Here is a 13,343-nt window from a genome sequence, read left to right as displayed (position 1 = left end):
AAATAATAATAATAATAATAAAATAATGATAAATGAAAAATAACTAAATTAAATCACGACGTTTTGGAGGCAACACAAGTCTCCGTCTTCAGGTGGGACCGTCACAGCTAAATTTACTGTATCAAGTGAAGAGAAATCCAAGAGACAAGATCTTAAATACTGGTTAAGGGGAGGCGGGAGGAGCTTATCTAAATGTGTCAGTCAGGGACTAGCCCCGTCCCCTCCCAGTCCCTGGTGACTTTACCGGAAAAAAAAACCTACGAGTATGCGGTGACCGGTACCACTGTAGTGGTCTGCGACGCTCCTCCAGGTAGACCACGAGGCTGTGATGAAAATGTACGTATTGGCGGTACATCGGTGTAGTATAACACACGGGTCATCATGCAACTGTAAAAAAAAATCTAAATCTGAACTGAGATTCGTCTTCCAACTGCTTCGACATCACGAGAACTGGTTGTGATGCAAGTCGCAAGATTGTATGACCGGGTTTGCAAATCGTGGAAAAAATAATAATTATTGCGAAATAATTACGTCAATGTTTTCGTCTTTTGTTTCGGTCATTCATCCATATTTTACACGTGATATTTTACTGAAAAAATAACTAAAGTAAACTACCCTGATTAAACTACCGTTGCCCTAATATATAAATTCCACCCCTATAAACAAAATTATTGCTGCATTAAAAAAAAATGTAATACGAATAATTTTGTATGACTAGTATTTAGAGAGAAAAAGCGAATGCGTTTTGTCACCATGGGTTTGGGGCTGGGTGGTCCCGCGGACATTCTTGCATCGGCTGAGTGGTCCACGGGCTAAAAAAAAGTTTCGAGAAACGCTGAACTAGAGGACTCTCTAGAGCTCCATCTATTTGGAGGCCCTTCCATCAGCAGTGCTCCGAGAGGGCAATTTCAGTGCTGCAATCAACTTCGTAGTTATACAGGGGGTTTAACGGCGACCGCATCTCAAGACGACGTATGGAAACATTGGAGAGCACCACGGTGGCGAGATGTTGACTATCTCGCCTGGTGGACAGGAGGTCGTGGATTCGACCCCTATGCCTGTATATTTGGAGTTTGCACGTTCTCTCTCCCAGTGGTCGCGTGGATATTTCTCCAGGTCTTCCGGTCTGTCCCTATAAATTTAGAAATGTGCGTTGAGTGTATTTTCAGCTATACATTTCCACATCATTTGTGGCTGCAGGTAGCCTCTGAAAAGAGCTATGTAGCTCGGTGGGCCTTACCTGGTAAATTCAAGATAGTTCATTTCATAGTTTTAGAGTGGCAGCCATAAGCACAAGTATAAAACGAAGGTCTGGGAGCCTGAACTCTTTTATTATCATCAATTTACTCCATGTATAATTAATAAGCAATGAAAGCAAATCAATAATGAGAATTAGTTATTTATTGAGAGGGAAACCGAAGATAGATGGTACAGTATTTAAAAAGAGGTTTCGCTCTTCTCTTCTTTTAGCTCCTCGCAAAGGGAGCAATGTGAGAACCATTATGGCGGGGAGGGATTTGCACCCTCTCAAAGAGATCGAGTCTCAAAGTTCTTTTCGGTTTTGTTTAAATCACCGCGGACGAAGTGATCCAGCAATCGTAAAACCATCTCACGTTAACATCTCGCTCGCTCCGAGCAGGGCCCTTCATGTGGCGTCTTGCTGTGGGGGACATTAAACAACGTGTGAAGAAGAGATTGCACAATAAAGGCGCTCTGAGGGCTCACAGAAGCTGAAGGCAGCCCCGTAGCAGAGCACCGGGGTAGCACCTTTGAGACATCCCCAAGTGGGCTCTGAAGAGTGAAAGGGCTCTGGCGTCGTTGTTTGATTGGCGCAGCTCAGCCGCCAATGATTGCACAAATCGTACGTCGCAAATTATTGTTGTTAATTACACTGGTCAACAAACTTTTTCTGGCATAAGGTATTCAAACGGTTTTAAGGTGATTTTGGGGTGCTGATTCCAAATCTGGCATCAGTTTTTGTCTATCACATCAGGTTTTTAAGATATCAAATATTGCATCTTCAATAAAAACTGCAGAAGAAAAATATTAAATAAATGTGGATATCTACATAAAATGATATTATAAACACACTATCCTAAAAATACAGCACCATATTTTAACACTAAAGCAGTCACTGACTCACAACAACTTGCAATCATAAGTGATAGAGTTAATTTCGGGTAAAATCAATGGAAATGGGATATGCCGATAGCATAGAATGAGATGTGAAAGAGCAAATCTGAGATCAGATTTGAAATCAGCACCCTGAAATTAGTCTAAAACAGCTGCAAAAGTCCAGGCCAGAAAAAAAAAATGTATGTTGTTGACCAGTGTAATAATTATCACGACTACTACTACTGCGACTCGGTAAGAAAAGTCTCACTAAAGTTCAAGACGCGTTTTTAAGGAGAGTCCTGCCAAGGTTTTTGCTGTAGGGAGCGATGTTGCTGCTGCTGCTGTGTGATCCCAATTGAGTAATTTGCGGGTTATTGTTCAGCATTGAGGTGTTGTTTAGTCAATACTGCTTACATTGCGTGTGGAGGGAGGGGGGGGGGGGTTTGCTATGGGAGGAAACAGGAGATCCCAGAGGAAACCAATGCAGAACAGAGGAAGAACGTACAAACTCCACACAAAGGTGCGACATTTGTGAATCTAAGTCAGGATTTTATCTTCCTGCACGGCACAAGCGTTACCACTGCCCTTCCCTGCCACCCTTAATGTTTGAGAGTGTCACAATTAAGAGTGAAGGATCAACTCGGTCAGTCATCCGTAAATGCTTAGAGCTATTTGTCTAATTATGTGCGAATAAGAAGGGACAGTGTCCAAAACATCAACAATTATTTGTTTTCCTTTTAAGGCAGTTTTATCGACGTATGTATTATTATTTTGTTATTGTCACATGTGCGTTAGCATCACAGTATTTCATCTCCACGCTCAAGGGAGTATGGACTAGCAATTATTTATATTTGCTGTTCATAGCCAAGAGTGAAAAACAGCAGATTCCTATGGCAGATTCCATTATGTCCATAGGATGACCACTATTGACATTGCTACAAAGTTATTGACCTCAAAGGGATGTTGGTCTGAGTGGCCCCCTAATCCAGACATTGGACTTGCAAAGTCCCGAATGCGACGTGGTAATGGTAATGTATTGACAATTAAAACGCCAATACTGTTTTTCTGTATCCTTTATTTAACCAGGAGATGAAATAAACCTATTGAGACACACGAAACAGCATCACCTTTCTTTGCAAGGGCGACCTGGGTTACATCAAGGACAATTTAAGGACGCAGCATTTGTACGACGTTTCATGTACGGTTGGCTACGTATGGTACGAAAGAAGTTCAACATACATACCCGTATTCTTAGGTTTTTTCGGTAAAGTCACGTAGGTAAAAAATAAAATAAAAAAATTACTAAAAGTAATAATTAAAATAAAATAATAAATCACGACGTATCGGAGGCAACACAAGTCTCCGTCATCAGGTGGGACCGTCACAGCTAGATTTGCTGTATCAAGTGAGGCAAAGATTCCAAGATACAAGTTCTTAAATAAAAGTTACGGGGGGAGGAGGGAGGGGCTTATCTGAATGTGGTGGAACTTCACTTGATACAGCAAATCTTGCTGTGACGATCCCACCTGATGACAGAGACTTGTGTTGCCTCCAAAACGTCGTAATTTTTATTTTATTTCTATTATTACTTTTAGTAATTTTAAATTTTATTTTGTACCTACGTCACTTTACAGAAAAAAACCAAAGAGTATGAATCCTTGCAGTCACGAAAACTTCTAATCTAGAATTAATACATACCCGTAGGCTAAACTTCACAATACATTTAACGCTGCACAACCTGAATGATGCACTTAACATTCTAAAACATGTGAACAAATTTAGTGTAACTTTCGGAAAGGAGAGTGGCTGGATTCGGCAGTCAATGGGGGGAATTTAATCTAAAAAAACACAAAGCGCCTTGAGGACTGAAGTTTAACACGAGGCGCCAAGTTCACAGCCCCTCGGCGTGCGTTGCGTAACAACGCGCCTCGTTCTTTGTCGTCTGAAGCGATCACTCTGCGCTGCTACTTATCCTCCTCCTGCTGTTGCTGCTGCCGCCGCTGCTGTCACGACTGCTTTTCGCTTTTGGGCGAACCATGGAACAGAGACGGCCACTGCATCGCGGGGCGCTTTCAGATGCGCTTCTGCGGCCGTCCGGCAACGCTCCTCTTCCCGATGTTAGGAAGCCACTGAGAGCTTACGGCACTTTTAAAACGAAAGGTTGAAAACCAATCTCTTGAGCACGACTTTTTGTGTTTAGTTCGTTGTCCTTCTCGCGTTTGTCTACGTACGGTGCGAAGGAAGTTCAACATACACAACAACAACCGCCATTCGCCACTAAGTGGCGGGGACGTCAACACGACGCTTGTGCCAGGCTATGTGCACCTTGAGGCCACGTGAAGTGTCGAACGCCCGCTGGCAGGAGGTCACGGGGCAGACCCAGCAGGTGCCACGGGCCGACTGACCGAGATGACTGGCTGATGCAACATACACACATACACACACGCGCACTTCCGATCCCACCGCTCCCATCTCGTAGCGGCAAACTCATCCCCACGCACGCGCAGCCGTCGTCCACTTGGGCATGCGCGACGCTTTGCCTCCTCTGCGCTGTCATGGGCGCAATTAACGGTCCCCTCCAATGCCAGAATGCCAGGGCCACTCAGCCAGAGAGATTACATTCCACCCCCACCCCCCTCCTCATCTTGTGGCTGTCTTCCCGGCCGCCTCGCTGCTCGCCGCCGCCTCGTGCTGAGGCAGCGCTTTATGCGATATGCGCAGCGTGGGCTACAGTTGCTCAGGCCCGTGCTCAAGACGGATTCGCGCGTAAAAATACAATAAAACCAATCTCGCTCCCCGCTTCCAGAGGGCCGCAACAGATGATGGCCTCTTACACTCCACCTTCGCGGAGCACACTCCCTGCGCACCACACTTTTTTGTTTTTGTAAATGTTTTTTTTGTTTACCAATCAAGAGGTTACCGACAATTGTCCACGCACGGGGTGATTATTGATAGGGTTAGGGATGAGTCGTAAAAGAGAAGGGCACCGCTGTGGCACGTCAGGGCCCTGTGCACTGTGCTCGACGGTGCGGTCCACGTTGGTTCTTGCTGGAGAATGAACGCGGGGCGCTGCTGCTGCTGTTGCATTCGCGTGCAGCGACTCGAGCGGTCGTAACCCACAATGCCGTCGAGACTCGAACCCTCGCACGAACAAGTCACCTATCGCGTTACAGCGCGTGGTCTGTAACATGTCGACGTGAACGAATGTCTCCCGCGGTGGCTTTCGTGGCATTAAATATGCATGTTTTTTTTTCTTTCTCAAACGCACGGGGTAAAAACCATCATCGTTCTAATTATTTATACATCTCTCCTTTGACGAGCAGGGGGTGGGGGGTGCGTATAAGCGCTCGGCGTGTAACCAGAGCCGCCGCCGCCGCCACCGCAGCAGCAGCGGCAGCGGTGGCCGCGGGCGACGAGCAGAGACTCGCGCTCATCCCGGCGACCCGCGGGGTGTGAAATCCACGGGTCCCCTCTCTCGTCATCGGTGTCGGCCGAATTTGGGACGTGGAGTTAGAGGTCGGCACTTGGGCCACTGCGGCGCAGTGAAGTCCCGTTGCGGTGTGAACGAGACCCCCCCCCCACACCGCACGATCTCTGTTGCGCGCTACGTTCTGCTCGATGTCCCACTCGCTGGATGTGACGCGGAGGATAGAGGGAGGCTCGTGGTTACTCGCGGCGCGGGTTATTTATGCCACGCCAGGCGGACGCGTCTCATAACGAGAGACACTCAGCGTTAATTATAGACGCGCATTTCACTCGGGGGCTGCTTTGCGCGCGCGCGCGAGAGAGAAAAAGAACTGGGATATCCGAACCGCGACGTCGCACAGGCAAGCTCCACAGCGCGCCGGCGATTCGTTCCGCGCCGAATGGCCGGACGAGCGATGTTCCTCGCTTGGAGACGTCCGATTAATGCGGATTAACGTTCTCACACTGGCGCAATATTTGAAGAAATGGTTTATGTCGTAAAGAGAAGAACAGGAAAAAAAGACACCAGACGCCACAACGATTCGAAGGAATGACGCGCCATAAAATAAGATGATAATCTGTATTATTTATGGAACAATGTCACACGATGTTATGGGCACCGATCGATTTTTTTATTAGAATGTTTAGCACACCATTATCTCTTTTGCGAAGTATCCGTTTTATGTATACAGACTGCAATTCGAAATATGTTAGGGCAATTAGCAAGGTGATGCGATGTCTATGTTCTGTTTCTCGAATGCGCGTGCGACTGACCGCACACCGCCTCCTTCCCCGTGCACGCATGCACGCACACGCACGCGCACGTGTGTGTGCGCGTGTATGCACGTGTGTGCACGTGCGCGTGCAACACAAATCACGCACACGCACGCGCATGTGTGTGTGCGCGTGTGTGCACGTGTGTGCACGTGTGTGTGTGTGTGTATGTGCGCGTGCAACACAAATCACGCAAACACACGCGCACGGGCCGCTACGCTGCAGCGCATCGCGCGCAATGAACAGATTTACGGCAGCGTACCCGTTAAATAGCGCGGCTCCGATTTAAAAGGCGGCTCGTATTACGGCTCAAGTATCGTAGTGGCCTATATATACACACACGCGCGCGCGGTATGTGTCAAATATTACGCCGTGTGTGTATACACACTAAGTGAGGCGTGCACCCGATTCAAGAGCCGGATTGGCTCACATGGCTTTACCAAATAAACTGAAACTGAAATCAACTGAAAGTGAATGTATGCATCAGTGAGCTGCTGCGCTGTGTTATTGCAAGCGAGCTAGAGACTTTCAAGATCAGCGCAGAGGCAAAGTGCACGTGTGAATGACTCACAAGCCATCCCAATCAGCTCGTACGTGTCACGTGACTTCTCCGCACGGCCTGTGCCTCTTTTGATGCACGTTTCCAGGAAAGCTGTGACACGTTTTTATTTCTTTACAACATTTATTCCCGTGATTGTGACGATCGCTTCCCGGAAAAGACAAATGGCGACTTCTTGAGAAACTCGGAACAACCAAATGATGCGTTCGGGAAGGGTCCACCGCTTAGCAAATTACAAGCAAATAGAATAATTTACGACCACTGCAATTTTTGTGTTCGTCCATAAATGTAGTATTTATTATTTTTTTAAACTTACACGCATAAACTTGCATAGCTCGCGCGTCACGTGACGCCACGCGACAGATTCGCACGAATTCGAATTTCATCTCGAAGCTGAAACTCCGCTCCATCCCTCCTCGCGTGCCTTGCCCCGCTTTCTCCCCACCCCCACCCCCCCCGAAAGCAGAGAAGCGCGGATAAACTATGGGAAGAAGGTACAATCGCTCCCCCCCCCACGTCCAATGGTTGCAACTCTTACATCGTTCCTCCGCAGCGAGCCGCACACGCGCGCAGCCAGCATTGGCCGCCTTCGCTCGGAGCGCTCCCCCACTCAGAGCGCCATTGGCGGCAGGCGTGCTCTGGGCGGTATAAATTATGTACAATTAGCGCATCGCCTCGCAATGAGCGCGGCTCGCTGGCGCGCAGCACCAGTAGCGGGCAGCAGCAGCAGCAGCGCACCCTGCTGATGCAGCAGCGGCGGCGGCAATAGCAGCAGCAGCAGCAGTGGCAGCAGCGGTGGCTGAGCAGACGCGCAGCAGTGGCGGTAGCGTTTGCGCGTCTTCACGCATGCATCGCACGGCTTGCGTTCTCGGAATATGTAACATGGCCGTCGATGCCTCGTTGCAAATAGGCATTTAAAGAGGAGGTTTGCGGGGGAGGGGGGGAATAATTCAGAGACAAAGGGATGCGAAGGTGGCGTGAGCCGGGGAGTAGCAAGTTACTGATCGAATAAGAACCCCGCCGGTGGCGGTGCGCTCGCGTCTTGCAAAGGGAGGCGGAGCAGACGGACAGACAGACAGGCAGACAGACAGGCAGACCGGCAGTCAGACAGGTAGACAGGCGGGCAGACGAGCAAGTAGGCGGAGCGTGCGCAATTGAATTGTGGAACCATTCACGTTGCACCGCGGTGGTGGCGGCGGCGGTGGCAGTGGTGGTGTGGGTGGCATGCGTTGCGCGCGGCGCCGACGCGGCTAGATTTGGACGGATTTTAAACGCGAGCGGAGAGCGAGGAGGTTCCTGTCGTTGTTGTTGGCTGAGCCCAGCGGCCATGGACGTGCTGCCCAGCTACAGCATCTTCCACGAGCTCCAGCTGGTGCACGACACCGGCTACTTCTCGGCGTTGCCATCGCTGGAGGAGATCTGGCAGCAGGTGAGCGCAACAGAGCGCGCAGTGAGTGCGGGTGGCAGGCGAAGCGACGGAGGAGTGGGGGAGCGTGGGGGAGTGCACAAACAAAGACAAAACTCCCCCGTGTAGTCTGTTGGGGGCAAGTGCTGTTAGCGAGCACCTATCGAGGCCGGTACTGTGGCCACACGAGCGAGTGGGGTGGTCAACACCAAGCCGCGTCCGGGCCGCCTTTGTCTCCCCCAGTGGCGATGTTCACACGTCGCAACCAGGTACTCAGTTGAGGCTGAGTCGACCTAGGAGAGGAGGCCCAGGACCGGTTCGGATAATCGTCACTGGGTGTTGGTAACCGTGAGCGGTGAATGGAACTTGGAGAGGGGGGTGGTGGGTCGGGCGGGTTCGTAGCGCGGCGCGCTAATCTCAACACCACCGCGTGGCTACTCGCTCGCTCGCCCGCCGACTCCCAGACGCGAGAGCTCAGACGGAGAGTTGTCTCCCGCGTGTAAGCTCTGCGCCGAGCACCCCGGGGTGGCCCGCGACAGGCGTAGCGGGGCGCGCGTTCACTCTCGAGGGACCCCCGGCCACGCACGGGAGGATGTTTGCGCGTCCCGTCACTCGCGTTTGAACGCGGCGTGCTCGTTCGAACGTGCATTATATGCACGTCCATGTGCCTGTGCGTATGTGCCGTGATGATTACAGGTGCTGTGGGCTGCACGTTCTTGAAGTGTACGCATGGCAAGAACAGACAGACGCGCACGCGTGTGCATTGTGCAACGCACGCGCGGTGTCTGCTGCAGAGATTACTTACCGCGTTGCGCGAACGATTAGGACAACGCAGCGGAGAGAACGCACCGACAATATTCTTGCCTATCGGCGGTGCTTTGTGATTGGGGAAGTGTGGGGGGGGGGGGAACCACAGGGTCCCCGCTGATTTTCCAAACAGCCGCTTGCAGAAACAGATTGTACGCAGTTTGACTGGCGGCTCAAATGCAGAATGTCAGTGCGCGCGTCTTTGTCCGCACACTGCAAGTGGCTAAGTCACTTGGCGCTGGTGGGAGCCGTGACACGAACGCGGCGTTGCGCGCTCGTCCCCACGTCGCCACTGCTGCTGATGATGATGCTGGTGCTGCTGATGATGCTGCTGCTGATGAGAATGCTGCTGATGATGATGATGCTGGTGCTGCTGTGTACGACAACTGCACGGCGAGTGGTAAGAGCCACTGCCGCCCGCACGCATAGGAAATTTAAATCAGAATATTGATTCATACTGGAGGAATCCGATGAGCTATAAAGCTCTTTTTAACAGTTGCCCGGTATTGCGCACAGGGCGACCGTGACGACAACTTGAACGCATCAAGGGTGTCGATTCAGTCAGTGTCTCAAGACGCTTCGCAGAAAGAAAGAAGAACTGCGATTTGAATGTCGATAGCGCTTAAATTCGACATCTCACTAACACACGTCCGCTGCGCACGTGGTTGCCAGTGGTGTTATTTGTGGTGGTGGTTGTGGGTTAATTCTCAAGGCGAACATTGGCAGAATTAGTACATATACACACACACACACGCGCGACACGTATGCGAGAGAGGACGATTCGTAATTCGCTCTACCCGCCAAACAAACTCGACGCGTACCAATTCCACGCGGTTCTTTGTCGGCGACCGAGCGCCTCGTGCCAACGCGGCCCGAGGCGCGCGCCACCGCTGGGGTCACGCGCAGAGCTCCGCGGATTGGCACCCGCGGCTGTGCGTGGGGGCAACGCGGTCACTCGGAGAGCCGCGGCTCGCCCCACGGAACGCGTTGTTGTTGTTGTTGTGGCTGGTGGTGGTGTTGTGAGTGGTGTGATTATTCACGACAGCATGAACGTGCAGTCGGACAACGCACGCGTCTTGTGGTCAGACGACTCAACCCGCGGCCCACGCGGCGTCCGGGAGGCTTTCATCCAGCAGTGGCAGAGTTTTGACAGAGTCCTGTGAATTGTACTTTGATTGCCGTGAGCGCCAGTTCGAGTCGAGGCCACGCACTGTTGCAATACCAGTGGCGGGTGCTATCTGAACCGATTCTGCCCTCAACACCCGCTTCTCCAAGCCACGCTGGCCAAACGTGGTGAAGTATGGTCAAACAACCCTCGACACTGCGTGGGGGCACCTTCATCCAGCAGTGGATTGACAAAGGGCTGTCAATGACTGTGATAATGATGATGATGATAAACGTGAGTGACTGTGCCGCTGCCCTACAAACCCGGCGCCCCGAGTTCGATTCCCGCTCACGGCCAACACCAGTGACGATTATCTGATTGGGTCCTGGGCCCCCTCGAGGTCGACTCAGCCTCAAAGGAGTACCTGGTGCGGTGTGTCAACAAAAACATCGCCACTGGGGAGACAAAGGCGGCCGAGCGTGGTGCTGACCACCCACCCCGTCAGGCGCCGTTCCGGCCTTCATAGTTGCTTACTCGCTTACACCACTTGCCCCTACAATCTGTCCCAGGCTATACGGGGGATCTTTGCCCTGCGAGACGCGCGCGGTACAGAATCCTGCACTTTCCCGGCGGCACCGCGTTCCGTGTCACTCGACTCGTGAGCGCGACCCCGTGTCCACACGCTGGGGCTCGAGCTGTGAGGATGGCACGGGACGGCGGGTGAGACATGCACTCGTGGTGAGGTCTGTGTTCGAGGTAGTGTCAGGTTTAGAACGTTGCGACATTTATTGCAGTTGGAAATAACATTTTAATCGTCACAAGCTTTAACAGGTTTGGGGGGGGAGGGGTTGTTCGTTGCATATATACAGTATCCTGTTTATAGAATTCTTATTTTGTCAACGTGAATATTAGTACAACCAACACTTTACAGAGCGGTGGCGCAGTGGTTAGCGCACCACGGCTAGGACCCCCCACCCCGCGCCTTCCCCCCACCCACACCCCCACACCGCCGGCGATCGGAGTTTGATTCTTTCGCTCCGCGTTCAACAGCGGATTACCAATGGGGACCGCGGAGTTTACGATTCACGAAGAAGAAACGTTTTCGGCTGGGTTCCACGTTTGCACTTCAAAGCGACGGCCAAAATCAAACGGCCCCCTTAAAAATGGCCGGCAGCAACGCGCGCTTGCAACGAGATGCGTCGCACCGCTTATCACGTCCGCAATTTGGAGAGTGCCCATCGGTGTGAAAAATGTGCGTGCGATGCGCGGCCTCACTTAAAACTTTCCCCCCGTGGCGTCGCTGATCAATGTGTCCGCGTCACCCGCGCACATACACACACACCACCATAATGTATTCGGTATTAGTTGCGGCTTGCCCTGCCCTGCCCTGGCGTGGTTCACAGCTGTGCGCATCGTATCAATCACGGCGTGCGGCACTTTCAACCCAAGTAAGTGTCTGCAGGAAGCGTGCAGATCGCCCAGGCTGGTGGCACGATCATAACGATACTACGACTCGATCTTGATTGGAAGCTTTCGTGACCCCAGGAATCCATACTCGTTGGTTCTTTTGGAAAAGTCACGTGGGTAGAAAATTATTAATAGACCGCGACGTTTCGATCGCAACACAGGCGAACGGCTTCAGGTGAGAGAGAGACAAAGCTACTGAAACAAGATCTTATGTAGGCCAAATACTTTTACTGTAATACACAACGACAACGTTGACAGCGCCCTGACATGGCAAGCCACGTTTGCAAGAGCACGCGCAGAAGGGCCGTTGCCCGAAACGTCGCCTGTTTTATATGTTAATCTATATTGTTTAAAGGGCCACGTAGTGTTGTTGACGAATCTGTTGAGGTTGTTGTTGATCTTAATTGTGCACCACTGGCAGAGCAGAAGCAGCAGCAGCAGCATCACCGCATGATAATGCCTCACCGCGGGGGGCATGCGCCTGCAAGTCGATTTATGCCACCTCTGGTTGTGTGTGTGCGGTTTTTTTTAGTGGGAAATACTTTTCAATTACATTTTTAATGAGTCCATAACCGTTACAATGAAGTATTTTTCGTGGTTGTTGTTTTTGTGTGTGTGTACGTATATCTACTGATCGTTGCGTGCTTATTATTAGTATATGTTTTAAATCGATGCTCAAATTAAACATTGAAAAAACACGACCGCTCCTGAAAGCATCACTCAAAGTGAAAACTGAAGACGACAAAAACCTTGCAACTTCGTGAGGGGATCGTGGCTATTTTAAATCACAGGAAAGCTGTCACACTTTTATTGGAGTTTTTTTTTTGTCAATGATGGAACATTTAAAAATTATCGTTTGTAAACAAACAAAAAACCGTTTGATTTTAATGGCCCGCATTGCTGTACGTGGATGCGCAGCTTAACTATTGCATGGTGTGTTGAACTTCTTTCGCACCGTACGTATAATGAGCATCAAAAGCAGCACGCATTTGTGTAAAAAAAATTACAGACTATGCAGACGAGGAAATACATTAAGGAAGGAAAGTATTTCACCTCATTTCAATCTAAATAAAGTAAATGTTGCACATGTTGATTTCGCAAGGAAATATTGTGAAACTATTCAAAGCCACTGGGTTAACAAATGAGTATTTGCTGTGAAATGCGAGGGCCTTCCCGTACAGCGAGAGCATCGCAATTACCCCTTCATTACCACCGCATTGCACGGAGGATATCCCCCACACAGCAACAGTTGCCCTCTCGTGTTCAAGCAGAATAAGCCTGCGAGGCAGATGTCTGCTGTTCGTGTTCAAGATGCAAGATCGACATTATCTGTGTGTGTGTGTTGGGGAGCGGTGGTGTAGCCATTAGAGCGCTGAGCTGCGAACCCGGCCCATCCCGGGTTCGATTCCCGCTCCTGGGCCTCCCCTAGGTCGACGCAGCCTCAAATGAGTACCTGGTGCGGTGTGTAAACATCGCCACGAGGGAGACAAAGGCGGCCGGGCGTAGTGCTGCCCACCCACCCCCTCGTGTGCCACAGTGCCGGACTTCATAGGTCCAACTCGCTAGCAGCACTTGCTCCGAACAGTCTGTTAAGGCTATACGGGGGATCTTTGTCTCTATTTGTGTGTGGAGCTCCTTTGGCACCG

At 50.7% G+C, this 13,343-nt stretch overlaps 2 protein-coding genes across 2 annotated transcripts in view; one reads left to right on the top strand and one right to left on the bottom strand.

Annotated features, from left to right (window-relative positions):
- LOC144943863 (ATP-dependent 6-phosphofructokinase, platelet type-like) overlaps nt 1-13,343 on the bottom strand; it is a 339,772-nt gene that overhangs the window by 112,983 nt on the left and 213,446 nt on the right. The gene's annotated exons all lie outside the window — the stretch shown is intronic.
- The window catches only part of LOC144937970 (Krueppel-like factor 6), a 66,521-nt gene continuing 59,045 nt past the window's right edge, over nt 5,868-13,343 (top strand). Inside the window, exons 1-2 of the mRNA XM_078865630.1 lie at nt 5,868-5,942; nt 8,236-8,342. Coding sequence (XP_078721756.1) covers nt 8,241-8,342 — 102 coding nt within the window. The 5' untranslated portion in view covers nt 5,868-5,942; nt 8,236-8,240. The remainder of the gene's footprint in view (nt 5,943-8,235; nt 8,343-13,343) is intronic.

This window comes from Lampetra fluviatilis, chromosome 2, assembly GCF_964198595.1.
Source record: "Lampetra fluviatilis chromosome 2, kcLamFluv1.1, whole genome shotgun sequence".
Taxonomy (NCBI): domain Eukaryota; kingdom Metazoa; phylum Chordata; class Hyperoartia; order Petromyzontiformes; family Petromyzontidae; genus Lampetra; species Lampetra fluviatilis.
This window is presented reverse-complemented; position numbering and strand designations above follow the sequence as displayed.